The sequence below is a fragment of the Oryctolagus cuniculus genome, chromosome 14 (genome assembly GCF_051225735.1).
Source record: "Oryctolagus cuniculus isolate XC-2025 breed Fujian yellow rabbit chromosome 14, ASM5122573v1, whole genome shotgun sequence".
NCBI classification, from domain to species: Eukaryota; Metazoa; Chordata; class Mammalia; order Lagomorpha; family Leporidae; genus Oryctolagus; species Oryctolagus cuniculus.
In genome coordinates, this window is record NC_142880.1 from 45,985,748 (window position 1) to 46,013,652 (window position 27,905).

General features: G+C 44.8%; 1 protein-coding gene across 2 annotated transcripts in view; it reads right to left on the bottom strand.

The window, feature by feature from the left end:
* The window catches only part of MYO10 (myosin X), a 106,877-nt gene that overhangs the window by 73,069 nt on the left and 5,903 nt on the right, over positions 1-27,905 (bottom strand). For both annotated transcript variants that reach the window (XM_008262082.5, XM_008262083.5), the window contains exons 3-12: positions 18,111-18,240; positions 15,673-15,791; positions 15,039-15,185; positions 14,768-14,868; positions 14,592-14,658; positions 13,981-14,073; positions 13,493-13,561; positions 13,226-13,308; positions 10,382-10,490; positions 6,556-6,636 (exon numbers count right to left, since the gene is read on the bottom strand). In XM_008262082.5, the coding sequence (XP_008260304.3) occupies positions 6,556-6,636; positions 10,382-10,490; positions 13,226-13,308; positions 13,493-13,561; positions 13,981-14,073; positions 14,592-14,658; positions 14,768-14,868; positions 15,039-15,185; positions 15,673-15,791; positions 18,111-18,234 (993 nt within the window). In that variant the 5' untranslated portion in view covers positions 18,235-18,240. The remainder of the gene's footprint in view (positions 1-6,555; positions 6,637-10,381; positions 10,491-13,225; positions 13,309-13,492; positions 13,562-13,980; positions 14,074-14,591; positions 14,659-14,767; positions 14,869-15,038; positions 15,186-15,672; positions 15,792-18,110; positions 18,241-27,905) is intronic.

The window sequence follows — 27,905 nt, forward strand, 5'->3', positions numbered from 1 at the left end:
GGGACCTGGATTACACGTGGAGCATCAGGGACTTGAACTGGCACACTGATATGGCATATGGGCATCCCAAGTGGCGGCTTAACCAATTTAATACCACAACACTGCACCCTAATTTCAGAAAGTTCAATCAGAATGTTAAAACCCAATGTTTAACCTGTAAGTTTAAACCTTTGTTATATGGTGCATCCCGGCCTAATCACGGCAGATCACAAAGTCCTTAGGGGAAACGCCTCATTTAGAGATCTGAGTATTTGAGGATGAAGCATCAGCCCCAGAGGAAGCAATGTTTGTGACTGAGTCTCTGCTGCTCTGTTTAGCAGTTCCCAAAGGGCCTTGAACCTGAGGGGTCCTTGTCTGAGAAGGGTCAGCCAAGGGAGACAGGCAGAGTAGAGTACCAAGTTATCCTGGGAAGGCTGGTGCGTAGCCAGGATATTACAACAAAATTTAGCTACTACTACTGTATCTCCAGAGTAACTTCCAACAATACAAATCAAGGATGAGCAAAAACGAAAACTATGTCCAAAATAAAATAAATTAACTGGGATGAAACCTGTTGCAATAAAGGTCAAAGATGGTACATGAGTCGTTATTGTTGACAAGGTGAATGCTCACTACCACAAGCATCTCTATAATCTGCCTTTCTGAGCAATTCAACATTTACCAAGCACATGCAACTGCCTGGACACTGTGCTATCATCTGGGTCAAAAATGGGTAAGATTCCCCCTGCAGAGTAGGACTTGGGTAGCTCTATACTTTTATAAACAAGAAAGGATTAGAGAGCAAAAGCCCAAAAAGAAACATAAAAGGTTGCTGGAAAAAAAAAATCTCAAGAAGACTAATGAGAAATGAGATGCATAAAAGGAAGCAAAAAAAAAGACATGAGAGAAATATAATAGGGCCAAATTTTTAAAAAAAGATTTTATTGCCGGTGTTGCGGCTCACTTAGCTAATCCTCTACCTGTGGTGCTGGCACACCGGGTTCTAGTCCCAGTTGGGGTGCCGGATTCTGTCCTGGTTGCTCCTCTTCCAATCCAGCTCTTCTACTGTGGCCTGGGAGTGCAGTGGAGGATGGCCCAGGTCCTTGGGCCCTGCACCCACATAGGAGACCAGGAGGAAGCACCTGGCTCCTGGCTTTGGATTGGCACAGTGCGCCAGCCGCAGTGCACCAGCCATAGAGGCCATTTGTTAGGGGGTGAACCAACGGAAAAAGGAAGACCTTTCTCTCTGTCTCTCTCTCTCTCTTTCACTGTCTAACTCTGCCTGTCAAGAAAAAAAAAGATTGTATTTATTTTATTTGAAAGACAGTTACAGAGAGGGAGGAGAGAGACAGAAAGACGGACAGAGAAAGAGTGTCTTCCATTCACTGGTTCACTCCCCAGATGGCTACAATGGCTAGGGCTGGACTGGGCCAAAGCCAAGTACCTAGAACTTGGGTCTCTCAGATGGGTGGCAGGGACCCAAGCTTTGGCTGCTTTCCCACTTTCTTAGAAGGAACCTGTATTGGAAGCAGAGCAGCTGGGACTCTGGCTGGTACACACATGAGATGTCGGGCACCACAGGCTGCTGTTTAACCCGCTGTACCACACTACTGACCTCAGGTCCAAAAATTTAAGGTGGAAAATGTGCTACATTACTATCAAAATGTCTCTTTTTTAAAAACAAATGTTTGGGCCGGCGCCGCGGCTCACTAGGCTAATCCTCCGCCTAGCGGCACCAGCACACCGGGTTCTAGTCCCGGTCGGGGCGCCGGATTCTGTCCCGGCTGCCCCTCTTCCAGGCCAGCTCTCTGCTGTGGCCAGGGAGTGCAGTGGAGGATGGCCCAGGTGCTTGGGCCCTGCACCCCATGGGAGACCAGGAAAAGCACCTGGCTCCTGGCTCCTGCCATCGGATCAGCGTGGTGTGCCGGCCGCAGCGCGCTGGCCGCAGCGGCCATTGGAGGGTGAACCAACGGCAAAAGGAAGACCTTTCTCTCTGTCTCTCTCTCTCACTGTCCACTCTGCCTGTCAAAATAAATAAATAAATAAATAAATAAAAACAAAAACAAAAACAAATGTTTGATGTGTGTTTGAAAAAAAGGGGTAGGGAAAGAGAATGGCTGCTAGCCCCTGGATTACACCAAGTTGAATCCCTGGACTAAAAGTTTCACATCCATTAAGTCCATTCATCAAATTATCATGCCTGTAGAAACCAAAGGCTCCTGTTTCCAGTGTCTCCTGGAGTTCTCACTTCCTGTGTGGTCCTGGTCAGGAAGGTGTCATCATGAGGGAGTTAGCATGATATGAAAGTAGCACATGAAAGAGGGGGACACAGGTCACCTCCAGAGTCCTTGAAGAAGCCCTTTGTATGGCAAGGTTTAGGTGTCCTTGTGCCTCAAGGCAGGAGACAGATGGTGACTCAAAACCTTCTACCCTCAACTGGTCTTGGCTAACCCTGTCTCTCTAGGGTCATCCTCTTTCTTCAGATCTTACCTTCCAGAAAATATGATTGGACTGCAAGTTCAATAGAGCCTCAGTCTCCCCGCCCTGGGGCCTGATCTCTGGCCTCCTTCAGTGCAGACAACCCTGCCCATCACTCCTCTCCTCTTGCTTTAGAGGCTACCCCTGCTAAGTGACTTCCCTATCAGCCCCCAGCCACAGAGAAACAAGGAGACCTGAGTCTTCACCTTTTTGGAGGAGACCTGACGGAATCTTTCAGGGCAGTGTTATACCAAGGCTCAAATGTGAAGCCGGTCGGGCTTTCGGTGCTGCGTTAAGCACCACTAGGGCACCTGCATCCAGTACCGCAGCCCCCGTGTTCGAGTCCTTGGCCTGCTCTGCATTCCAGCTTCTTGCTGATGCACACTCTGGGAGGCACAGCAATGGCTCAAGGTTTTGGGTGCCTGTATCCCACACAGGAGACCTGGATTGAATTCCTTGCTCCTGACTGGTCTGGTAGCCCTTGCTGCTGTGGGCATTTGGGGAATGGACTAGCAGATGGGAAATCGCTATCTCTCTGCCTTTCAAATAAATGAGAAATAAACTATATATTTAACAAAGGTAAGGCTGCTGCTGGAATTCCTAACACTTCCCTCCTCAAACCCAGGTCCTCCCCACACCCACAGTAAACAGTACACAGTACACAGTACACGTGGAGGGGAGCCATCCAGGCTCTCCTGGATGGGTGGCCTGGATGGATTCTTCAGGAGGTGGCCCTGGCCTCTGCAGACAAGGAGTTCTCACACTAGGAGGAGCCTGCTGATATTTATCAGTCTGTTCCCTCCTTAAATCTGTCCTGAACCTCCTGAGGGCTTTTCTGAGGAATGTTAATGAGAGACTTTTCTGACTAGAATTTATTTGCTAAAATACCAGGCAGGGAGAGATCACAGGCTGTGGGCGCCCTTGGGGGGAGATCCTGATGTGGCCAAGCAGGTTTTTTCTGATGCAGAAATTCTCTGTGCTTGGCTGGGGCACTCTGGGTCAGCTACTGCTACTGCCTAAGCAAATCACAGCAGAAAAGAGCTAAAAGGCCATGTCGCCGGAGTAAAAACCATCTAATAGAGAAGCCTGCCCTTTGTGAACTCTGAAAATCCTAAACGCGATAGAAGATTCCCTCCAGAGCTTGTGGAGGCCAGGGCGGGTGCTTTTTTATGGGCTTCATAACTTAGCACCAGGAGGAGTCTTCAAGGAGCTAGTGAAGTGCCTTCCACACAACACCCAAGCTCGGAGAAAGGCCATTTATAAAAGAGAAAACAAGTCCACGCGTTGTTAGAGCTGCACTGACATGTGTGGTCCTGCATTTATAACAGTTTCCCTCTGTACCACCTTTTCAAAATTAAACACAAAATTCCCAAATAACAGCAACAACAACAAAAAAAGCAAAACAAACCCCAAATTAACAAGTAACTCATAAAACAAAGACACGCAAAGAATTTCTAGATTCTTTAGGGCCCAGCAGCCGATGATGGGATGCAAACACTTGGAGGGCAGCCTGTCCTGCAGGCCATGGTGGGGGGCTACGGCTTGGGGGACCCTCTGTGAGAGTCTTGCCTTTGCTGCTAAGAGCACAAAAGCAGCTACTGATTTTTCTACAGATTCATGGCTGCCGTCCTCAACTCTGGTCAAAAAACCTGCCCCCCTCCCCCAATTCTCTGGAGTCTGCCCAAATCCGTGATCCTTGTGCTTAAATCATGCACAAAATACACACACGCCCACACTTAAATGCAACCTCCCAAGTTCTCCTGATAAACAGAATGGAGAAGAAAATGGGGGTGATAACAGAGACCTGTCTCCCCTGCTCCAGACACACTCATCTCTGGGGAGAGGGAAGGCAAGATTTTTCCCTGTGAAATTTCTAGAAGAATCTATCCTGGAACTACAGACATTTGTGAAAAGCTCCAAATAAGGGATGCTTACATGAATTTCATTGAACATAATCAGCAGTAGCAGTCTGGGTATTTTCAGTGGAACTACAGGCACACTACTGGAGCAGCCCTAAGTTGCTCTTCTGTTCCCATCAGCATTTTGACACACATTACACCAACACCTTTACTCTCAGACAAGTTGGCTCCAGTCTCTGAGCCTTCACTTCTGGAGGCCTTTAACAGGACTAGGATGTTTTCTCTGCCTCCTGTGGCCCATTCTTTAGTGCCTTTAGTGTGTTGGTAATTATCATGTCTCCAGTCAGGAGATGTCAGGGGCCAGGAGCCAACACACATGGAAACAGAAGGGGGAGTGGGCGCATTTTTTAAAATGCAGAAACCAGGCCGCCGCCGCAGCTCCATAGGCTAATCCTCCGCCTTGGGCGCTGGCACACCGGGTTCTAGTCCCGGTCGGGGCACCGGATTCTGTCCCGGTTGCCCCTCTTCCAGTCCTGTGTGTGTCTGCAGGTGGAAAGACAGGATATATTACTTCTCTTGTGGCCAAAATTGGGAGGAATGCTGATGGAGCTCACACATGTGTGCACCACAGACATCACGGCCATCTGTATTGTCATGGGAACACAAGGCATGACAAGTGGAATATAAACCTGCTTACAAGAAATACTACTATGCAGAAAGATTTTTTTTTTTTTTTTTTGGACAGGCAGAGTTAGACAGTGTGAGAGAGAGACAGAGAGAAAGGTCTTTCTTTTTCTGTTGGTTCAACCTCCAAGTGGCCGATACTGCCTGTGTGTTGCACTGATCCAAAGCCAGGAGCCAGGTGCTTCTCCTGGTCTCCCGTGCAGGTGCAGGGCCCAAGCACTTGGGCCATCCTCCACTGCACTCCCGGGCGACAGCAGAGAGCTGGACTGGAAGAGGAGCAACCGGGACAGAATCTGGCGCCCCAACCAGGACTAGAACCCGGGGTGCTGGCGCCGCAGGTGGAGGATAATCTAGAGAGCCGTGGCGCCGGCCCAGTAAGATGTTCTAACTACTAATATCTGATACTGCTTATCACCAGGTATTATTTATGTTGCCATTTTCTGAAACATTTTAATATAAATTTGAAAGATGAGGAAAGGAGTTGCTTTTCCAACTGCCAGAACAGCGCACATAAAGTCATTATAGAGCCTCTACCTAATACCCAGCCACTTTATGTGACACAAATGCCAACTTCCTACCATCACACTTCACCGTCAGGTAACAAACTGAACAGTTTACTCTTAGTGATACCTGATTTTGCTCCTACGAAAGACAGAGAACTCCATATTGTGGTTCTTACAAGTATACATCTTTAAACTAGAAACAAGGAATCAGCGTACTATGAAGCCAAAGGCAACTGGTCAATAGTATAAAAAAATAACATGTGGCACCAGCAAAGCTATCAAGATAGAATGTAAACCTACTGAGAAGCAGTTCAGATCAGGTTTCTCAGCTACACCCACAGGATTGCTCCAGAGAGGCTGGCTTGCCAAATCCAAATAACTTAATTTCATTAAAAACACTTTAAAAGGCAACAGCACATTTAGCCTTGGATTCAGCAACTGCTTGTATTTAATAGTACTACATTTTCTTTGTTTAGGTAGCATCTCCTTTTAAAATTCACATTGTTTCTGATCACGTAACAACATTTAAAAGCTAAAATCACATAGCCAAGACATTAAAACTAAGGATGATCTTTGTGGTGTCTTCTCATGAGTTAGGATCAACTAGCTGAAGTATTTAAAACCCAGCGCTACAGTCTCTGCGTGATGTTTAACGATGTAGCAATAGAACAGAAAGCTCAAAGAAATCAACCACAGTAAAAAAAAAACCCACACCAACTATTTCCTCGAAACACACTGGATCACACTGGAGCCGGCCTCAAGAATTTGAAACCAAAGGTTAAAAGAAAGAAAGAAAATACAAAAAAGGCAGGCTTCCCAAGGTTTCCTTTACGAACAGATCTTAAAGCCGAACAGCATCACTCAAAGGCAGACTGAGGTTCAAGGGGCAAAGGGAGCTTTTCATTTATGGACTGGTTATACCAGCGTCTTGTCCATTTCTAACCATTTACGACAGCACTTTGGAGACCCCACATCTGTACGGAGCCACCCCAGGAGGCTGCTCCTTGGAAGACTCAATCGAGATTTCAGTCTGGGACTGTCATAAATCTTACCTTCTGCATGTTTGGCTTGATACAGCGAACAAAGAAAGGATTAGAAGAGCTTAGCGTTGCCATTAAGGAATGCAGTGAGTCCTATTAGGGAGGAAAAAGTACATGTTGATTTAGTCTTAGTGTGTCACTCTTTAAATTTCTCAGCATCAAAGTACTTATTAGAAATAAGAATAAAAAGCAAAACAATATAAATCAGGAATAGTAAAGAGTTTTTTCACTTTTACTTGTCAACCTAATATAAAACTGCAGAAACATTACAATTCATTGTAACTGAGATTATTTCACAGTATAAAAACTCATTTTTCTCTTCCTTTGAAATAGTGCCATTTCAAAAAATGTTTGGTCAATAAAGCAAAAGGAACCCTAGGATATCTCAATGTTTTGTACAGAAAAACTGTGAAGTATCTGATTTTCTATTGTAATTATTTTCCCTAATTCATTATTTCTGTCAAAATAGCCAATACCAATGCTCATGTCCTGTGAGCCACAATATCTCACTCTTGCCTTCTAATCACCAGGTTATAAACATCAGATCAATCTATACTACTATTTTCCTTAAAAATTTTTGTTATGAAGGGTTTTTTAAAAATTATTATTATTATTCACCAAAGCAGATAATGTATTTAATGAGTCTATATCACCAGCTTCAGCTCAAAGCTATTGCATTCTGCCTGATCTCTGTCTCCATGCATACTACTCCCATCTCCCATTGAAAACCAAATCCGGGGCCAGTGCTGTGGCATAATGGGTAAAGCCACTGCCTGCCGCGCCAGCATCCCATATGGGCGGCAGTTTGAGTCCTGGCTGCTCCACTTCCAATCCAGCTCTCTGCTATTGCTTGGGAAAGCAGTAGAAGTTGGCCCAAATGCCTGGGCCCCTGTACTCATGTGCTTGACCTAGAAGAAGCTCCTGGCTCTTGGCTTCGAATCAGCTCAGCTCTGGCAGTTGTGGCCATCTGGGCAGTGAACCAGCAGAAGGAAGACCTCTCCCTCTCTCACTGCCTCTGGCCTCTTTAACTCTGCCTTTCAAATAAATAAATAAATCTTTTTTTAAAAAAAGAAAGCCAAATCCCAGATACCATATTATCTTATCCATCAATATTTCAGCATGCATTATTAAAGGTCAAATACTTTAAAATATTATGTAATTACAATGTACAAGAATCTCACATTTCATGTTAAAATGTTCAACTCCCCCAAATTTCATAATTTAAAAACAGGAGAGGAAGGGACAGGAGGCAAGGGGAGAGGAGGGGGGAAGAGAAGAGGAAAGGAGAGGAGAGAGGAGTGGAGGGGAGAGGAGAGGAGAAAGGAGGGGAGGAGAGTGGAGAGGAGGTGAGGGGAGGGAAGAGGATGAGGGAGGGAGATGAGAAAGGATAAGAGGGGCTGCGGAGGGGAGGTGAGAGGATAGGGGATGAGAGGGGAGAGGTAAGGGAGGAGAGGGGAAGGGAAGGGAGGGGAGAGAAGAGGAGAGGGGAGGGGACAGAAAGGGAGAGGAGAGGCGAGGACAGGACAGGGGAGAGAAGAGAAGAGAGGGAGAGGAGAGGGAAGAAGGAAATATGGGCAGACAGAGCTCCCAGGGCCTGGCTCATTCCGCAAATGCCCACAATGGCACACTGGGTCAGTTGAAGCCAGGAGCTGGGAACTCAATCCAAGTCTCTCACATGGGAGGCAGAAACCCAATTACTTGAGCCATTACCTGTTACCTCCCCAGAAGACACATTAGCAGGAGGCTGGACTCAGAAGCAGAGCTGGGACTCAAACCCAGTTACTACAATGTAGTAGTACATATGTGACCTAGGCCACACGCTCATCCTAGATTTCATAATTTTTAAGCATTTTGTTTTTCTGCATCAGAATCCAAGTGTGGTTTAATTACTGTAGTTGGTTGACATACATGTCTCTTAATCCACTTGTGTTCCCTCTGTTTTCTTACAGTTTTGATGCTAAAGACAACTAGGTTGTCTACAACACTACAACTCTCTGCTCAGAAATCTTGAGGATTTCTCAGCGGACAAAGCCTCTTCACATTGTCTGCCCTTCCTATTCTGATAACAACCTAAATTCTCGGCTGGTGTCCTGTCCAGAAGACTCCTATCTGCTGATGCCTCTGGAGGGAGGTCTCACATCTCTGTCTCTGAGATGTCTTCCTCCTGCCCTCATTCTACCTGGAAGTCCACCTGGCCCTTCCCGTTTCCTCCACTTCTTGTCCAAGTCAGGTCTCACAAATGCACAAAACCTTCCCAGGCAGCTCCAGGAAAAACTGACCTAGAAAAAGAAAACTGAGCACCTTCGCTGGAAGACTAAGAGCACAGGTTTCAGAGACAGAGACCCCAGTTTCAAGTAAAATCCCTGAGTCAGTCCTCTGAGGGACTGAGCGATCTCCACTTTACTACACCTCACTTTTCTTCTCTCTAAAGCGGGCACATCATATATACTTGTAGGGTTACGTGTAAAGAATGAACAAGACAACTATGTGAAGTGTGATTAGCCTAATGACTGGCACATGGGAGGTATGCAGTAAATGGTAGCTATGAATATCACATCCCACAGGAGTTAAACCTGCTGCCATGTTGGTCGTATCCTGACTCATCTCCCCTGTCTTGTACTCATACAACAGGTGTCACACAGAACCCAGCCCTGTGCAGCCCACTGAAGAACCAAATCAAGGACAGCCTCACAAAGGCAGACATAAAAACGTGCTGAATTACATGCTGCCATTTCCTCTTCATGTTAACATTTTCCACTTGAGAGTATAACAATTAAGTTGGGGAAATGGTCTTCGTTTGTCCTACCTCTAAACTACATAAAATGCTTACATCTTAAAATGCAAATAAGAATATTCTTATGGTTGTATTTAAATATGCAAATGGTCATTATTAAATACAAACCGGAGTAATCAAAGACAGGCAAAGATATCTTTTTTTTTTTTTTTTTTTTGACAGGCAGAGTGGACAGTGAGAGAGAGAGACAGAGAGAAAGGTCTTCCTTTGCTGTTGGTTCACCCTCCAATGGCCGGCGCACCACGCTGATCCGAAGCCAGGAGCCAGGTGCTTCTCCTGGTCTCCCATGGGGTGCAGAGCCCAAGCACCTGGGCCATCCTCCACTGCACTCCCTGGCCACAGCAGAGAGCTGGCCTGGAAGAGGGGCAACCGGAACAGAATCTGGCGCCCCGACCGGGACTAGAACCCGGTGTGCCGGCGCCCAAGGCGGAAGATTAGCCTATTGAGCCACGGCGCCAGCCCAAAGATATCTTCTTAAGAACTTTTACTTCAAATGCTTGGAAAAATTAGCTATTCCTCATTTAATAAAGAAAAGAATCTACATGTTTCATATGAGAAACATATTTATAAATTGCTATTTTAAAAGCATGATAAAGGAAAATAAAATTAAATAGTCTAATGGAACTCACATATACCCAACACCTCTTTTCAATTTTTTTTTTTTTAAAGATCTTACTTATCTGAAAGGCAGAAATACAGGCAGAGAAGGAAAGAGAGAGAGACAGAAAATCTTTCATCCACTGGTTCACTCCCTAAGTGGTCACAATGGTCTGGACTGGGCCAGGCCAAAGCAAGGAGCCAGGCGTTTCTTCCAGGTCTACCATGTGGGTGCAGGGGACCACGCACTTGGGCCATTCTGCATTGCTTTCCCAGGCACTCTAACAGGGAGCTGGATCAGAAGTGGGGCAACTGGGACTTGAACCAGTGCCCATATGAGATGCTAGCACTGCAAGCAGAGGCTTAACCTACACCACAGCACCAGCCCCCTCAATTATTAAAACCACAGTAACAACCAACTCATCAAAGCCAGCGGTAGAGACTGACCTTGAACTGGGAGCTGACTGTGGGCCGCCGATGTTTGCTTCCACATTTCAAGGTGTCCTGATTGTTGCGGCTTGAAACGTGTTCAAATAGGTCATAGATGAAGTCGAATCTGTGTGAAGGAACAGCAGGGAGATCGTGAGGCTCACATACCTGATTATTACGTGCTGGGTAACTGCAATTATGGGGCATTTTCCCACTGATAATTAGAAGTATTACGCCAAGGCCTGGCAGGGCTAAGACAGCTTCCAATTTCAACCCAACCACTGCCAAAGAGCTTTAGGCACTGAAAAAAATGAGCCAGCCTTCAGAGCACCAAGTCTTGCAGAGAAGAATGGGGTTGGCAGTGATCCAAGGGTGGCACCCCACTGAGGAGCGCCACATTTTCTGGGGTGCCACTCGATCCCCTGGAGCTGCAGCTTCCTTGCCTGTAGAAGTGAGATACCTCTTTCACCCATTTCCTGAGGTTGCAAAGATCCAACCAATTAACCTATAGAAGGGCACTACTGCGGGACACCACCCTGGAGTGAGGCAGACCAGGGTCCAAAATCTGCCTCCACCATCTCCCAGCTGCATCCCTAGGGTGAGATGCTTCACCTCTTACTAGGCTCCAGTTTCTTTTATCTGGAAAATGGTGACAACTTTAGAAGTATTCCCTGAGGATCTGATGAGATGGACATGAGAAAATGTATGCAAAAGGCTGAGATCAGAGTGTCTGGCATATTTTACATGCTGCTGTTAGTTCTTAGGAAAGAGTTCTATGACACTCATTACCAGTATTACTAAAGAACAGGCTTCCCAGTAACTTCTTATCTCCCATGCACGGAAGGTATTATGGGTTATAAAGCAGGGAGGTTGGGTTGCTTCACTGTCACTAGAAAGGGCAGGGAGGTTGTTCTGGTATCTGCACTCCCAAGGCGACAGCACCCGTGCTTCTCCTGGCGGCTTCTCACTTTGTTCCAACCTTTTTCATTTTGGTTCTCGGGTGCTTGTCAATGTTCACTCTTTGAATCTCTCTAAATGTGCATTGAGCTCTCTCTCAGGAAAAGTTCTGGTTGCACTAACAGGTCACAGATGTCAAAGGTGAAAGGGAAGGGAGCGACCAAACAGCCCAAGCCCCTGGATCTGCAGAGGGAAACCTGGGGCAGAAAGGCCCAGTTCCTCATTCCCATCCCAGAACGCTTACCATTAGAACAAAGGTATCCAGCACACCCACCTTGCTTTTTTCACTAGAACAGACTGCCACTGAAGAGTCACACATCAACTTAAACCTAACAACTACACAACTGCTCCAACAGGCAACGTGTTATGTTATGTTTAAAACATCCCTCATTTGAGGCTGGCACTGTGGCACAGTGGGCTAAGCCTCCTCCCGCAGCACCAGCACCAGTATGGGTGCTAGTTTGGGTCCTGGCTGCTCCTCTTCACATCCAGCTCTCTGCTATGGCCTGGGAAAGCAATAGAAGACAGCCCAAGTGCTTGGGCCCCTGTACCTGCGTGGGAGACCCAGATGAAGCTCCTGGCTCCTAATCGGCCCAACTCCAGCTGTTGCAGCCATTTGGGTAGTGAACCAGCAGATGGAAAACCTTTCTGTCTTTTCCTCTGTAACTCTACTTCTCAAATAAATAAAATCTTTCTTTAAAAAATAAACATCCCTGATTTTCAAAGGCCTGAAACTTCACCTAAATATAAAATGAACTGACATTGTTGTAAATAGTAAATCTTCACAAAGGAGAGTTAAAGCAACAAAGACCACACACATCAACTGCTGAGCTTCTACACTGACACTTCCGATTGGCTCCTTTTTGTCCCAATTCCAAGTGACAGACTGGCCACTTGATATTTACATTTCTAAAAGTATTACAGCTTTTTAACAGTTGTACTACTTCCTTCTTTAGATAATATTTATTTGTGTTACAGATTCATATTGGACACAGGTATTTGAAAACTCTCAGATAAGCATTTTTTCCCAAACGCTTTCTCACAAATTCTTCTAAAGATGGGAAGGTTCCTGACATTTTCTACACAAATAGTTAAACTAATCATTTGAAAAATTTCTGCATGTTTTAGCTATTCATTTAATGGTGTGAATTTACAATTCATGACTGTGTAATAAATTTATAGTTCTGGCTAAATTAACACTTATTTTTTTGACACCCCTTATATTTACTAGAGATATGTGGCTCCTATAACACCAAGGCAGAAATTAATTCAGCATATGGCTCCAGGCTTGCCATGAAGAAGCAGGTCAGCTGAATAATAGCCTGATATCTTGGGCCAAGCAGACCTGATATCAACTAGGCTCTACAGGTCACTGGTTACCAATTGAGGGTCTCGGGCAAGTCACTTAGCCACACCAAACCTCAGTTTCCTCATCTTTATAATATAATGTGGTCAATAACAGTACCAAACTCTTGGCTCTGGGTCACTTTAGTCCTTCATTAAGAGTCAGTCAATGCTGTTACAATTATTCTATATCTTGAGTCACTGTACTGGCAAAATATTGTCTGGGAAGAAGATACTACATCAAGGTGTTTCCAGAATAGTAATTTGTTTTATAATTATAATACATTTATACAAATTTCATTTATTTTAATTTTTATCTACTTTTCATTTTATTTGAAAGGCAGAGAGAGAGAGGAAAAGAGACAGACAGATCTTCCATCCACTGGTTCACTTCCCAGAAACAGTCCAGGTGAAAAGCCAGGAGCTGAGAACTCAATCTGAGTCTCTCATATGGGTAGCAGAGACCCAACTACTTGAGCCATCTCCTGCTACCTCCTAGGGTAATTGCACAAATTTTAATTTGTTTGTTACTGACTTTGTGGAGGAAAATGACGTACATACCGGCTTTCTCTTAGCAAGTTGAGAAGGTCATCTCTAAAGGTATCTCTGTTCTTCTCCAAGATGCCTCGGACATCATACTGCACCTAGTTGTAAAAAAAAATAAAACCAGAACTGATCAAAAGAATAACTTCAGGTCATAAGCATTTCCATTCATGTTAAACTCACAAAGATAAATCATTTCAATAGAGGCATGATTAGTTTCTGAATCTATGATTTCCTCTATATACTAAGTGGGGAGATATTTTAAGTATCTTAGTAAGAAGTTACCTCTCCAGCATAGTGTTTCACTCCAAAATTGTTGACTGCAACTCTGGGCTTCACATAAAAGTGGTTATTCTATTAAAAAAAAAAGTAATGCCTTATTTCACTCAGTGATTTCTTCTGACTTCCAAATAATATTAAATACTAGATGGTGGAACCAATATCAAATCTTGCCACGTGTCAGAGTTGTAGGGCAAGACATAAGATGTACTTTGTCAAAACCATCCATGCAACTCTTGACTATGTCATTAAGAGTAGGCTAACAATTTTCAGTTCTCTATCCACAAAACACTTGGACATATTCTGACAAGTAGCCCCAATCCCAATCCTGACTTATTTCAACTTGGCTCCGCTAACAGAAGAGTTTCAAGTAGAGAGGAGAAAAGTTAAATGTGAGAAAAGTTGAGCCAACAGTGCTGAGACATCTTGTACGTAATCTTAATCCACAGATCTGCTATTCAGACATAATTAAGAACAGGCAGATTTTGACATACAGCATGCTGATTGTGTAACTTCTCCAATAAGGTGCTGTCTGTGGCTTGAGGAAAATGGCTTTCTTCATTGATAAGAGCTAGGAGGCCAAGTTTCTAGAAGAGGAAAGAAAAGGGTCAAATGATTAAGAGGTGAATGTGTACCTCTCAAACTATCTGAGAACTCTTTCTCCTCTCCATCAGTCAGAGGTTAATATAAAAATGATAGAGTGATTTCTTAGAGAATTTCATATTCCTACACTATAAAGAAAACCAATTAATTTGAATTCTAAGTAAATCCTTTGAAAAATGGAGCCCACTGCAATTTTGTGGATAAAACTTTTAGAACTGGCACATCTACTATTGATGTTGGCAAGGCTTTCCTGCTTCCAAGTGAAGCCAATTCACACACTGTTGACTCTCAAATACTGAGTTCTATGAGACAATAGTTTTAAGGCAGCCAAGTATTTAAATTCCACCTTGCACATTTACATTTACATTTCCAAATGGCCCATTGTGCTCTAAACATTCACATCTTTGATGTGCGTGTTCGCACAAGATTCTTTGTTCTTGTAAATATGAATCAACCCAGCTGGACACCCTAGGGACTATAGCCATTCTTCAACATCCATTACCTTCTCAATCAAGTCCAGGCATTCTCCATTGTCTATCCAGTCAATATCTTCCCACACTAATCCCTCTCTGGAGAAAGATTTAAAAGGGCCAAGTTAAATAAAAATATTTCTTCAAAGTGATCTAATGTAGTTGATTTTTAAAAACGTTTTTGAAGAGGGATCTTTTGAGTGCTTACCTGCTATATTCTAGTTGTTCTAAAGAAAAGATATGCTTGTTGAAATATTCCTGAAGCTTCTCATTTGCATAGTTAATATTGAACTGCTCAAAGTGATTAACCTAAGGGGGAAAGCCATTCAATAAGCATCATTAGCATCCTCACTATTCCCCATAAAGATGAAGAAAAATCGGCGCAGAAAAACACCAGTGTGTGTTTGAAGAGACTTGTTGAAGAGCAGACAGTAAATGGACAGAAAAGAATTCATGTGTCTCAGTCTTTGGCAGCCTACCTCAAAGTTTTCAAATCCAAAGATGTCAAGGATGCCAATCGATTTGAAGTCATCTTTGCCTTTGATCCTGCTATTGATCTTCTTGATCACCCACTCGAAGCAGCGTGCATAAAGTGCCATGGCCAAGGAGTCTCTGCTATCAACTGCCTGTGGGGGAGACCACAGCTCTAGGTGACACAGGCCCCCCAGATCCCCAGTGTTAAGCAAATCAATACCATCTGGGAAGATACAGATATTTAGAGAAGGAATAAACTGGAGCTCACTTGACTTTATGGATTTTATAGTGGGATACACAAGAGTTCCTTTAAATAATGGGCTTCCAAGCTCAACTTTGTATGTTGAGTTATAAGTTACAAGAATGCAATGAATGGGGTATGAGAATTATCCTTACAGAGGGAAACTGAGGCACGGTGAATAAATTTCCCAATTTATTCAAGTGGTAATTGGAAAGTGCCAAGACTCAAACTCAGGTAGTCTGTATTAGACCTCTTCTCAAAACACTATGCTACTTCTGTTTCCTAGGAGACAGTTCAATAGCTTTGTCTGTATCCAACACTTCTGTTATCATTACACTCTGAACAAGTCACTACAGTTACTTGTTGGAATCAAAGCCATGGATCTGAAAAGTGCGTACCTGCTGAACATTGAGAGGCGTGAGGATCTCCTCTCCCCTGAGGAACATGGATCTCTGGGTCAGAGCATCTGTGAGCTGCGTTGGGTCCAGCCCTAGTAACTCTGCAGACCTGCCCAAAGCTGAAAGCCAACAAGAAGACAAAGGTGGATCCCAACAACAACCAAGTCATTGGACTCCAAATGGGTTCTAAGCCCATGGATGCACTGCCACACCCTGCAGCAAAGAACACTCCTGAATCTCTCAGGCAGACTTTACAGAACACACATTACATGGTTACGTTACTCACTCCCTTCGTGAATCTTAGGTTAGCAGCACAGAAGAATCTAGCGCCCAGCAAAGTGTGGTTTCGAAATCCTGTAAGGTCCCGGAGACCCTGTCAGATTTGTGACTGCTTTCTTTAGGAATATAGGTTGTACATTCCTATCCAAAATGCTTGAGACCAAATGTGTTTCATATTTTGGATACTGGCATATGAATAATGGGTTTTCTTAGGGATGAGACCCTCTAAACCTGAAATTCATTTAAGGCTCATACACACATTTCATAAACAGCTTGAAAGTAATTTTATTCAATATTTTTCTCATGCCTGCATTTTTTTTTTTTTATTTATCTGAAAGGCAGAGTAAGAGAGAGAGAGAGAGACAGAGAGAGCAATCTTCCATCACGGGTTCACTCCCCAAATGGCTGCAATAGCCAGGATTAGGCCAGGCCAAAGCCAGGAACCAGGAACTCCATCTGGGTCTCCAACAAGGGTGGCAGGGCCCAAGTACTTTGGCCATCCTCTGCTGCCTTCCCAGGTACATTAGCAGGAGTTGGATCCTAAGCAGAACAGCTGGGATTTAAACCATGGCAAGCAATAGCTTAACCTGCTGTACCACAATGTTGGCCCCTGTGCCTATCTTTTGACTGTGACAAGTCACATGAGGTCAGATGAGTAATTTTCTGCTTGCGGTATTACTTTTTTTTTTTTTTTTTGACAGGCAGAGTGGACAGTGAGAGAGAGAGAGAGAGAGAGAGAGACAGAGAAAAAGGTCTCCTTTGCCGTTGGTTCACCCTCCAATGGCCGTTATGGCCGGTGCACTGCAGCTGGTACATCTGGTCTCCCATGCAGGTGCAGGACCCAAGGACTTGGGCCATCCTCCACTGCACTTCCGGGCCACAGCAGAGAGCTGGACAGGAAGAGGAGTGACCGGGACAGAGTCTGGTGCCCTGACCGGGACTAGAACCCGGTGTGCCGGTGCCGCAGGTGGAGGATGAGCCTGTTGAGCCGCAGCGCCGGCCTGCGGTATTACTGACAGCACACAACAAACTGGAAATTTTGGTGCATTCTGGATTTTTGCATTAGGGATGCTTAACCTTTACTAAGATGTTATTTGGTTTTCTACTCTTATTTTTCACCAGTAGTCAAGAGAGTTTTCCAAAGGCTACATAACACAAGGCATTTAAACAATGAAATTAAATGCAGAAGCAGGTAAAAGAATCCAGTTGTCATTTATTACGCCAAATGCTAAAGAAATTTGAAAAAATGTAGGACAGTGTAAGAGTTCTGACTTACTTATGTTTTGGAAAACAGTCTTCTAAATAAAATAAGATGTTTATTCTAACATGCCATGAGTTCCTTATTGTTGTTTTCAAATACATTAATAAATATTTTTAAAGGCTTGGTTTTAATTTCTAATGCAGTAAACTTGAACAGATAGAACCCACATGAACAAAAGCTCTTTGAGGTTCAATGACTTTTGAGAATAGCAAGAGGAGCGGGGTGGGACCAAATGCTTGGGAACTACTTGCCTACAGAACTCGGTTAATTTGAACTTGAACTCATCCAAATTCTCAGCTTCCAGGAACTCATTTATTGCTTCCACCAGAATATGTTTAAAAATACAATACATAAATCACTCCCAGAAAATGACAACTGACATAGCTCTATGTCTATCAGACCATTTTAACTTCACAACAAATCTCTGAGGTCCTGCACAGAATGGAAGCCGCTAAAGTTAAAGGGTCAAATAACAGAGGAACCTGCAGGTTGCAGCTGGCTACAAGCCTATGAGCCTAGCACTGTGAATGGGAAAACTCACGGTCTTGGCCATTAGCACTGGGCCACCCCTGCAGAACTACAAGAAGCACCGCACCACCTGACTCACGGCACTTCTCCCTACCTCAAATCCTCACTGCTTCTATTTCCACGTCTTTGACCCACCTTCCTTCTTCTGTAGTAAGGATGAGGCCACAGGTGTCATCCCGGCGAGGAACAAGTTTTCACACCCACTGACCCCTTGTTAACTGACGCCCCGACATCAGATGCAGTTAGTTCTGGGGCCCTCCATTCTATTAAGAAAGGCTTTTCTTGTAAAAAGGCCAGGCAGTCGGTATTTCAGGTGTGTTTCCTCTGAGGAGAACAGCATGGGGGGGGGGGGTGGGCAGGCACCCCTCACCTGTTTTGAAGGAGACCTGCGCGCCCCCCGCAGTGATGAACTCGATGTTTCCGAGGTACAGTATCCCTGCCAGCAGCCGCAGCACCTCCCGGACCTCCTCCTTGCTGAACTGCATCACTGCCATCGCCGTCTGCAAGGAAGTCAACGCCGTGAGGTGGGTGTTGCTTTGTCACACGGAGGAAAAGGGAAAACGCTCCTAACAATCAAATTACTGGATGTGGGGCCGGGCATCCCATGTCCATGTACTGGTTCAAGTTGTAGTTGCTCCATTTTCTGTCCAGCTCGCTGCTAATGTGCCTGGGGAAGCAGCGGAAGATGGCCCAGGTCTCTGGGCCCCTGCCACCCACATGAGAAACCCCGACAGAGTTCCTGGCTCCTGGCTGTGGCCTGGTCCAGCCCTCTCTGGTGTGGCCACTTGGGTGAACCAGCAGATAGAGGACACCTCTCTCTCTAGCATTCTGCCTTTTGAATAGATAAATAAATCTTTTTAAAAAATTTATTAGATGCTATTCTATTTTTAAAAAAAGATTTAGTTATTTATTTATTTGAAAGGCAGAGAGAGAGAGAGATCAATCTTCCATAGCTGGTTCACTCCCCAAATAGCTGCAATGGCTGGGGCTGGGCCAGGCCAAAGCCAGGAGCAAGGAGCTTCTTCCAGGTCTCCCACACAGATGCAGGGGCTCAAGCACTTGAGCTATCCTCTGCTGCTTTCCCAGGAGCATTAGCAGGGAGATGGACTGGAAGCAGAGAAGCTGTTACTCAACCAGTATCCATACAAGATACCGGCACTGCAGAGGGCAGCTTAACCGGCTGTGCCACAGTACTAGCCTCAGGTGTTATTCTAAATGCAAAAAAAAAGAAATATATGCATAATAAATCATTTTTGAAGTATCCATCCATCCATTCATATTTTTTTTTCAAAGGCACAGAGACAGAGTGATAATCTTCTATTTCCTGGCTCATTCCTCAAATATAACAGCTGAGGCTGGGCCAGGCCAAAGCCAGGAGCCAAGAGCCAAGAGCCAAGAACTCAATCTGGGTCACCCACGTGGGTGGCAGGAACCCAAGTTCTTGGGCCACTATTTGTTGCCTCCCACATGCATTAGCAAAAACCTGGATCAGAAATGGAGGCAGTCCTCAATCCTAGGTACTGTGATATGGGATGCGGGTGTTGCAAGTGGTTGGCTTAATCTACTACACCACAAGGCCCACTCTACCACTCATTTTTAAAGTGATGCAACCTTTACACAGGTACACATAAAAAAAGAGATAAAGGAAAAACTCATACAACGGTCACGGGTAACTTAATTAACTTAATCAAAGTAATAAAAATAAATACCTGCCTTATAATATAGCCTTGTCTTCATGCTACAAAGATTACCTTAGGGAGTCACCTTAACAACAGTGATAAAGAAAGGGTTTCTTTTCTATACAAACCAAAGCATAACGGAACACCTGTCATTCTCTTTATACATAACAATCAGAGGGAGAGGGCAGATTTGAGGAAGGGAGAAGGATGAGACTTCAGGAGATCTGTTCAGTGTAAACTTTGGGGCCCTGTCTTAATGGTCTAACACAACGGGGACCCCAAGAGGTGGAATAAAACTGCACCAGGAGCTCAGTTACTTTCATAATCAATATTGATGGAAAACATGCATAGATTCAGATCTTTCATCCCAAGACAGTCATCCCACCTTTTAGTTTCTCAAAGGGATTTTGAAGGTCTATGTTGGCCTCAGGAGACTATGCGGCAGCTACCATAATGCTGTGCTAGGGAAAATAAAGCTAAACAGGCACTTACAGGGCTTCCTTACTGACAAATATCTAAGCAAGTTAAGCCAGGTGTTTTCTGAATCATATCTGAAATTCATTCATTTTCTATTGTGATTTAGGAGCCACATCCTTGTGAGGGAAAAAAGTACTTAAGAGGAAAAGAAAACCACACACACCCCAGGACAGAACTGTGTGTGGGCAACACTGAGGAAAATAACCTACAAAGGGCCCTGGACCCACGCAATGACTACCAGAGACGGAGATGGAGGAAACCACGCACCCCCTGGAAGCAACAGAAATGGCAAGAGGAAACAACTGCATTATGAAACGTGGAAAGTTTAATTTCTTTACAAGGAAAAAGCAGTAATACCAGAAAGAAAGGCCAACAATCGAGAAGGAAACTCACAGAAGAGCTCCACTGAATGCCACACGTGTAACAAAAACAAAACACACACTGCTCATAGGAGTAACGTTTTCCTTCCAAGAAATCACACTTAAGGAAATTAAAGCTGAGATCACTCCTATTAAACTAGCAAAAAAAAAAAAATATTCTGAGTGATAAGAAACATTGGTGACACAGGGACATTTATACATTTGATTGTTGGTACTCTAAGTCAGTATGATCCTTGTGGCAAACAACACAATTATGTGGCAGCATTGTGCTAGGTCACATATGTACATAATTTTGTCATTTTAAATGACATTTTTTTTAAAAAAGAAATCTACGTAATCTCCAACAATACAGGAAATTTGTTCCAAGGAAAATATCAATGGCAGAAAAGCTTTATAAAATACTCACCAGCGTTAACACATTCACAGAAAAAAATATTACAATACTAACAATACTACAAATGAACAAGTTAAATTCAGTAAACAAACCTGTAAGAATGTGAAATAGATGTTAAAGGAATTTATGAATGTAATATTGAAACAATTATATTTCAATAGCTTTATATAAATAAAACATGACTTTTTTTAACCTATAATTATTTTTTAAAAAAATCAACCTGGGAAGAAAGTTTATAAAATTGAAAAGAGTTGCAGCAGTTACCAAATAGGTTAACATTTAGTTAAGAATGTAACAGGCAGGGCCGGCGCCGCGGCTCACTAGGCTAATCCTCCGCCTAGCGGCGCCGGCACACCGGGTTCTAGTCCCGGTTGGGGCGCCGGATTCTGTCCCGGTTGCCCCTCTTCCAGGCCAGCCCTCTGCTGTGGCCCGGGAGTGCAGTGGAGGATGGCCCAGGTGCTTGTGCCCTGCACCCCATGGGAGACCAGGAAAAGCACCTGGCTCCTGGCTGCTGCCATCGGATCAGCGCGGTGCGCCGGCCGCATCGCGCTGGCCGCGGCGGCCATTGGAGGGTGAACCAACGGCAAAAGGAAGACCTTTCTCTCTGTCTCTCTCTCTCACTGTCCACTCTGCCTGTCAAAAAAAAAAAAAAAAAAAAAAAAAGAATGTAACAGGCACAAGAACCTTACCTTCTAGCATGTCTTTTTTTTTTTTCTTTTTCACAGGCAGAGTTAGACAGTGAGAGAGAGAGAGAGAGAGAGAGAGAGAGAGAGAGAGACAGAGAGAAAGGTCTTCCTTCTTCTGTTGGTTCACCCCCCAAGTGGCCACTACAGCTGGCGTGTTGCGGCCGGCATGCTGTGCTGATCCAAAGCCAGGAGCCAGGTGCTTTCTCCTGGTTTCCTATGCAGGTGCAGGGCCCAAAGACTTGGGCCATCTTCCACTGTACTCCCAGGCCACAACAGAGAGCTGGACTGGAAGAGGGGCAACCGGGACAGAATCTGGCGCCCAAACCAGGACTAGAACCTGGGGTGCCAGCGCCGCAGGCGGAGGATTAGCCTAGTGAGCCATGGCACTGGCCCTAGCATGTCTTTTAATATTACTGGCAATATTCTTACAATAGAAAAACAAGACTATTAATGGGTGACTGTAAAAATCACTGTCTATTCAGTGGAATACCAGGAAAAGGAAAGAATAGAGATGCACGTGAAGTAGAGGACTGGAGAAAGGTAGAAACAGATAAATACACATTGTATCATTTCTTTTACAGGAATCTCTAAAAAATCAGTGTCTATGAGAGTGACTGAAATCAGATCAGTAGTGACCTAGGGCCTGGGGTGGGTGGTTGGGACTGCTTGGAAAGCGTTCATGGTCTTAATCATGGTTGCAGGCAGATGGCATGTAGACTGAAATGTATACTTTCAGTGGGAGCACTTTATTACAAGTATAAACATCAATAAAGTCACGTATGAAAAGAATTGGAAGACCATGAATTACTTAATCAGAAACAGGAACACCATCCATTCATGAGCATGAGGGAAAAAATGACACAACGCGAAAGAATTATTTGCTGAGTGCTTATCAATTTTAAAAAAGCAGCCGGCGCCGCGGCTCAATAGGCTAATCCTCCACCTTGCGGCGCCGGCACACCGGGTTCTAGTCCTGGTCGAAGCGCTGGAGTGTGCCTCGGTTGCCCCTCTTCCAGGCCAGCTCTCTGCTGTGGCCCTGGAGTGCAGTGGAGGATGGCCCAGGTGCTTGAGCCCCGCACCCCATGGGAGACCAGGATAAGTACCTGGCTCCTGCCTTCGGATCAGCGCGGTGCGCCGGCTGCAGCGCGCCAGCCGTGGCGGCCATTGGAGGGTGAACCAACGACAAAGGAAGACCTTTCTCTCTGTCTCTGTCTCTCTCACTGTCCACTCTGCCTGTCAAAAAAAAAAAAAAAAAAAAAAGCATATGTGAAAATACTTTAAAAACTGGGGAAAAGGGTGGTCATTGTGGCAGAGAGCTGATGTGCCACTTGCAACACCTGCATCCCATACCTGAGTGCCTGGGAACAAGTCCCATCTCTGCTTCCTATCCAGTTTCCTACTAATGTGTACCCAGGGAAGCTGCAGATGATGGCCCGGGGCTTAGGTTTCTGCCACCCACATAGGAAACCAGACTGAGTTTCTGACTCCTAATTTCTTTTTATAAAGATCTATTTATTTATTTGAAAGGCAGAGTTACAGAGAGGCAGAGGCAGAGGCAGAGGCAGAGGGAGAGAGAGAGAGAGAGAGAGGTCTTCTTCTTTTTTTTTTTTTTTTTTTTTGACAGGCAGAGTGGACAGTGAGAGAGAGAGACAGAGAGAGAAAGGTCTTCCTTTGCCGTTGGTTCACCCTCCAATGGCCGCCGCTGCAGCCGGCGCACCGCGCTGATCCGATGGCAGGAGCCAGGATCCAGGTGCTTTTCCTGGTCTCCCATGGGGTGCAGGGCCCAAGCACCTGGGCCATCCTCCACTGCACTCCCTGGCCATAGCAGAGAGCTGGCCTGGAAGAGGGGCAACCGGGACAGAATCCGGCGTCCCAACCGGGACTAGAACCCGGTATGCCGGCGCCGCAAGGTGGAGGATTAGCCTATTGAGCCACGGCGCCGGCTCAAGAGAGAGGTCTTCTATTCACTGGTTCACTCCCCTAAGTGGCTGCAACAGCTGGAACTGAGCAGATCCGAAGCCAGGAGCCAGGAACTTTTTCCAGGTCTCCCACGTGGGTGCAGGGGCCTGAGGACTTGGGCCATCTTCTACTGCTTTCCCAGGCCATAGCAGAGAACTGGATCAGAAATGGAGCAACCAGGGCTAGAACTGGCAACCACATGGGATTCTGGTACTGCAGGTGGCAGCTCTACCGGTTATGCCATAGTGCCGGCCTCATGAGTCCTAACTTCTACCTGGTCTAGCCCAGGCTATTGCAGGCACTGGGGAGTGAGCCAGAGATGTCTCTCCCTCTGCTTTTTAAATAAAAATAAAAAAATTAAAAAGTGCTAAAATCCGGCCGGCACCGCAGCTTACTAGGCTAACCCTCCGCCTTGCGGCGCTGGCACACGGGGTTCTGGTCCCGGTTGCCCCTCTTCCAGGCCAGCTCTCTGCTGTGGCCCGGGAGTGCAGTGGAGGATGGCCCAAGTACTTGGGCCCCGCACCCCATGGGAGGCCAGGATAAGTACCTAGCTCCTGCCATCGGATCAGTGCGGTGCGCTGGCCGCAGTGCACCGGCTGCAGCGGCCATTGGAGGGTGACCCAACGGCAAAAGGAAGACCTTTCTCTCTGTCTCTCTCTCTCACTGTCCACTCTGCCTGTCAAAAAAAAAAAAAAAAAAAGTGCTAAAATAACCTAATTTAAAATAAAAAATATAAATACAAAGGTAACTGAGATATGAAAATAAAAGAATAAAAATGCTTACTATATTAATAAATTTGTGACTTCCTTGCTTTCAACTCTGACTCCAAGTGATTAACCAGTTAGGTTGTGGTGATAATAGTAATTGCAGTAATCATACCATGGGATAATTTAACGACTACAAATAATTATCACCAGCGTGGGTGTGTGCTAAAGCTGCTAGCAAAAGCCTCCTCCTCTTATTTTTCCTTGCTGTCCTATTACAATCTTTTCAGTAAGCAATCTCTACCCCTTTGGCAAGAGTAGCCAGTTTAAAGCTTATTATTATTTTATTACCTCAACAATATGGCTCAAGAGTGAGAAAAACCCTGGGAAACTTTCAGGATGGCTCAGACATGCCAAAAACTATTTAGTTATAAAACCAGCACAAAGTTATATTGAACAGTTTCAAGAGAAGTCTTTCATTAATAAAAATTAGATGCTTATGAATCTGTACGTACGGGAAGAGGTGACCAATACGTGGCACTGTCCCAACCATGAGACACTGCAGGAAGCCAGCTTGGCACACTAGAAACAGAGACTGAGCGTGTGGTGCAGTGGGCTAAGCCAACACTTTTGACGCCTGCATCCCGTATCAGAGCGCCAGCTGGAATCCTGGCCACTTCACTTCCCATTCAGTTTCCTGATAATGCGCCTGCAAAGGCGGTAGATGATGGCCCCAGTGCTTGGGTCCCTGCCACCCACACGGGAGACATAGCTCCTGGCTTCAGCAGGGATGGGTCCCGCTTGTTGCGGCCATTTAGGGAGTAAACCAGCATATGGGAGATTCTCTCTCCCTCTGTCACTGTGTCTTTCTGATAAGCAAATTAATAAATCTTAAGAAAGAAAACAAAATAAAGAAATGGAGAGAGGAGGTGATAAAGCTCAGAGATCTCAGAGGACCACCGGATAAATGATGGTGACTGAGATGAGGCAAGGCAACAGAAAGGCTGTTTTGTGCATTGTAAATTACTAGTAACTTGATGATACTTTATTCATGACGCAATGTTGTATTTTATTACGTAATACAGTCATGTTAAAAAAAGTGTGTTTCTCTGGCAAAAACAAAAACAAAAAAAACAAACCTAAATGAAAGATCTCCGCAAGTGAGATCCCAGTGGAAAGAACAGGTCATCAAAGAAGGAGGTACCTTTCTCTGAAGGGAGGAGAGAACTTCCACTTTGACTACGACCTTGTCTAAATATGATCAGAGTCGGTGAACTCAAAAGGCTTCCACAGCCTTGGCAACTCATGACAAGAGCCTAGGGTGATTACTGACGCCATAAACAAGAGTGTCAATTTGTTAAGTCAACAAGAGGAGTCACTGTGCACTTACTCCTCATGTAGGATCTCTGTCCTTAATGTGTTGTACAATGTGAATTAATGCTATAACTAGTATTCAAACAGTATTTTACACTTTGTGTTTCTGTGTGGGTGCAAACTTTTGAAATCTTTACTTAATATATATTAAATTGATCTTCTGTATATAAAGATAATTGAAAATGAATCTTGATATGAATGGAATGGGAGAGAGAGTGGGAGATGGGAGGGTAGTGGGTGGGAGGGAAGTTATGGAGGGGGGAAGCCACTGTAATCCGTAAGCTGTACTTTGGAAATTTATATTTATTAAATAAAAGTTTTTAAAAAAAGTGTGTTTAAGGCTGGCGCTGCGGCTCACTAGGCTAATCCTCCACCTGCGGCACTGGCACCCCAGGTTCTAGTCCTGGTTGGGGCACCAGATTCTGTCCTGGTTGCTCCTCTTCCAGTCCAGCTCTCTGCTGTGGCCCGGGAAGGCAGTGGAGGATGGCCCAAGTGCTTGGGCCCTGCACTTGCATGGGAGACCAGGAGGAAGCGCCTGGCTCCTGGCTTCGGATTGGCACAGCGCACCGGCCGTAGCAGTCATTTGGGGGATGAACCAACGGAAGGAAGACCTTTCTCTCTGTTTCTCTCTCTCTCTCTCTCTCTCACTGCCTAACTCTGCCTGTCAAAAAAAAAAAAAAAAAAAAAGTGTGTTTTATAAAATATAAAATATTTAACATACATTATAAAATATAACTTACTTTTATTCTGTGAAAACTGTCAGAATTAAAATGGAGTCACTTGTTTCAAACTCTAACAAAACAAAGAAAGCAAGTCCAGAGGTCATAAAGGAGGGGGTATCTGGGCTTCATATAAAAAGGTTGTTCTATTAGAAAAAGTAATGCCTAGCCATTGTGGCCATTTGGGGAGTGAACCAGCGGATGTAGGACTTCTCTCTCTCTCTACCTCTTTCCCTCTCGTAAGTCTGGCTTTCAAATAAATAAATAAATCTTTGAAAAAAGTTCATGAAAAGTGGAACTAATAGATTTTTATTTTGGGACATACATTTTTATAATATTTTCATAATGCATTGCATTTTCCTCTGATTCTTTGAAAGCCTGGGGTACACGGCCACATTCCATTAGAAACACACGGATATCCCAGCCCTGGTCCATAGTCAAGCACATTGTAAAATACATGCTATTTGTGGAGTGAGAATGAATGGATGATGGCACAAAGACTCCTGATACCTGACACACATTCCATCAGTCACCATCCTGGTAGGTCAAATGCAGGCAATAAAATAAATCAGTTGTTACTACTGACTTGAAATGGCCTTTCATCCAGACTAAACGATTTACTATGCAATTTGGAAGTCTGTATAAAAAATGGCTATGAAATTGAGTGCAAGTTCACTGCTTATGCCCAGGAAAAACCCAGCCTCTAAAACTGTGCCAAGGAAGATTTTTAAAAATACAAAAAAAAAAATCCTCACAGTTCTTTCATTTTTAGAATTTACTTTTTATTTGCTTGAGAGGTAGAGAGAGATAACATAGACAGAGCAAGATCCCATCTGCTCCTAACTCCCCAAATGCCCACAAGGGTCAAGGATGGGCCTGGCTGCAGCTAGGAGCCAGGAACTCAATCCGGGTCTCCCACATGGGTGGAAGGGACCCAAGCACCTGACCACTACTTGAGTCATCACCTGCTGCTTCCCAGGGTCTGCACTGACAGGAAGCTGGAACCAGGAGCCAGAGGCAGGAATCGACACAGGATGGATGCAGGCATCCTCACCAGCATCCTAACTGCTAGGCTAAACATGTGCTCCAAAAGCCAGTGTTCAAAAGGTCCCTCTACCAGGGTACATCCACTGACATTAAAATTGATAGGAAGTAATTTTTTTTAGTAGCTAAAAATGAAAATGTCACCAGAAGTGACATTTTCAAACATTAATTCACAGAAGTGACTTCTCTCACCGTCAACATATTCCGCAAATTATCCTTGAGCCTCAGCAGAACATGGTCCCTTCTTCCTTTGTTCCCACCCACTTCGGGAAAGGAATTTCAAGGGATCAAAGTATGAAGCTATACGTTTAAATGGCATTTGACACTGAGGTATGAGACAAATTGCATGAACCCCGACAGCATAATCTGTTATAATCTTATTCACCTCTCTAGCAGAAGACAGGGTTTTGTTCACTGCAGGCTCTCTGGTGCCTAAAGCAGTGCCTGGCACACAGAAATCCACTTGAGCAGGATTAGTGACTTCTGTGAACGGTGCCTGCCACTTTTAGCAGCAGAGCGCTGTGTGAGGCAGTAAATGTGCCACTCGTTCTGATGCTCATTCTCCTACAGAGCTACCCCCTGGTATCCTCTGGAGATGAGTTTCAAGATCCCTCATAGGAACTGGTGCTGTGATGTAGTGGGTAAAGCTGTCACCTGCAGTGCTGGCATCCCACATGAGCACCAGTTCAAGTCCTGGCTGCTCCACTTCCGATCCAGCTCTGGTATGGCCTGGGAAAGCAGAAGATGGC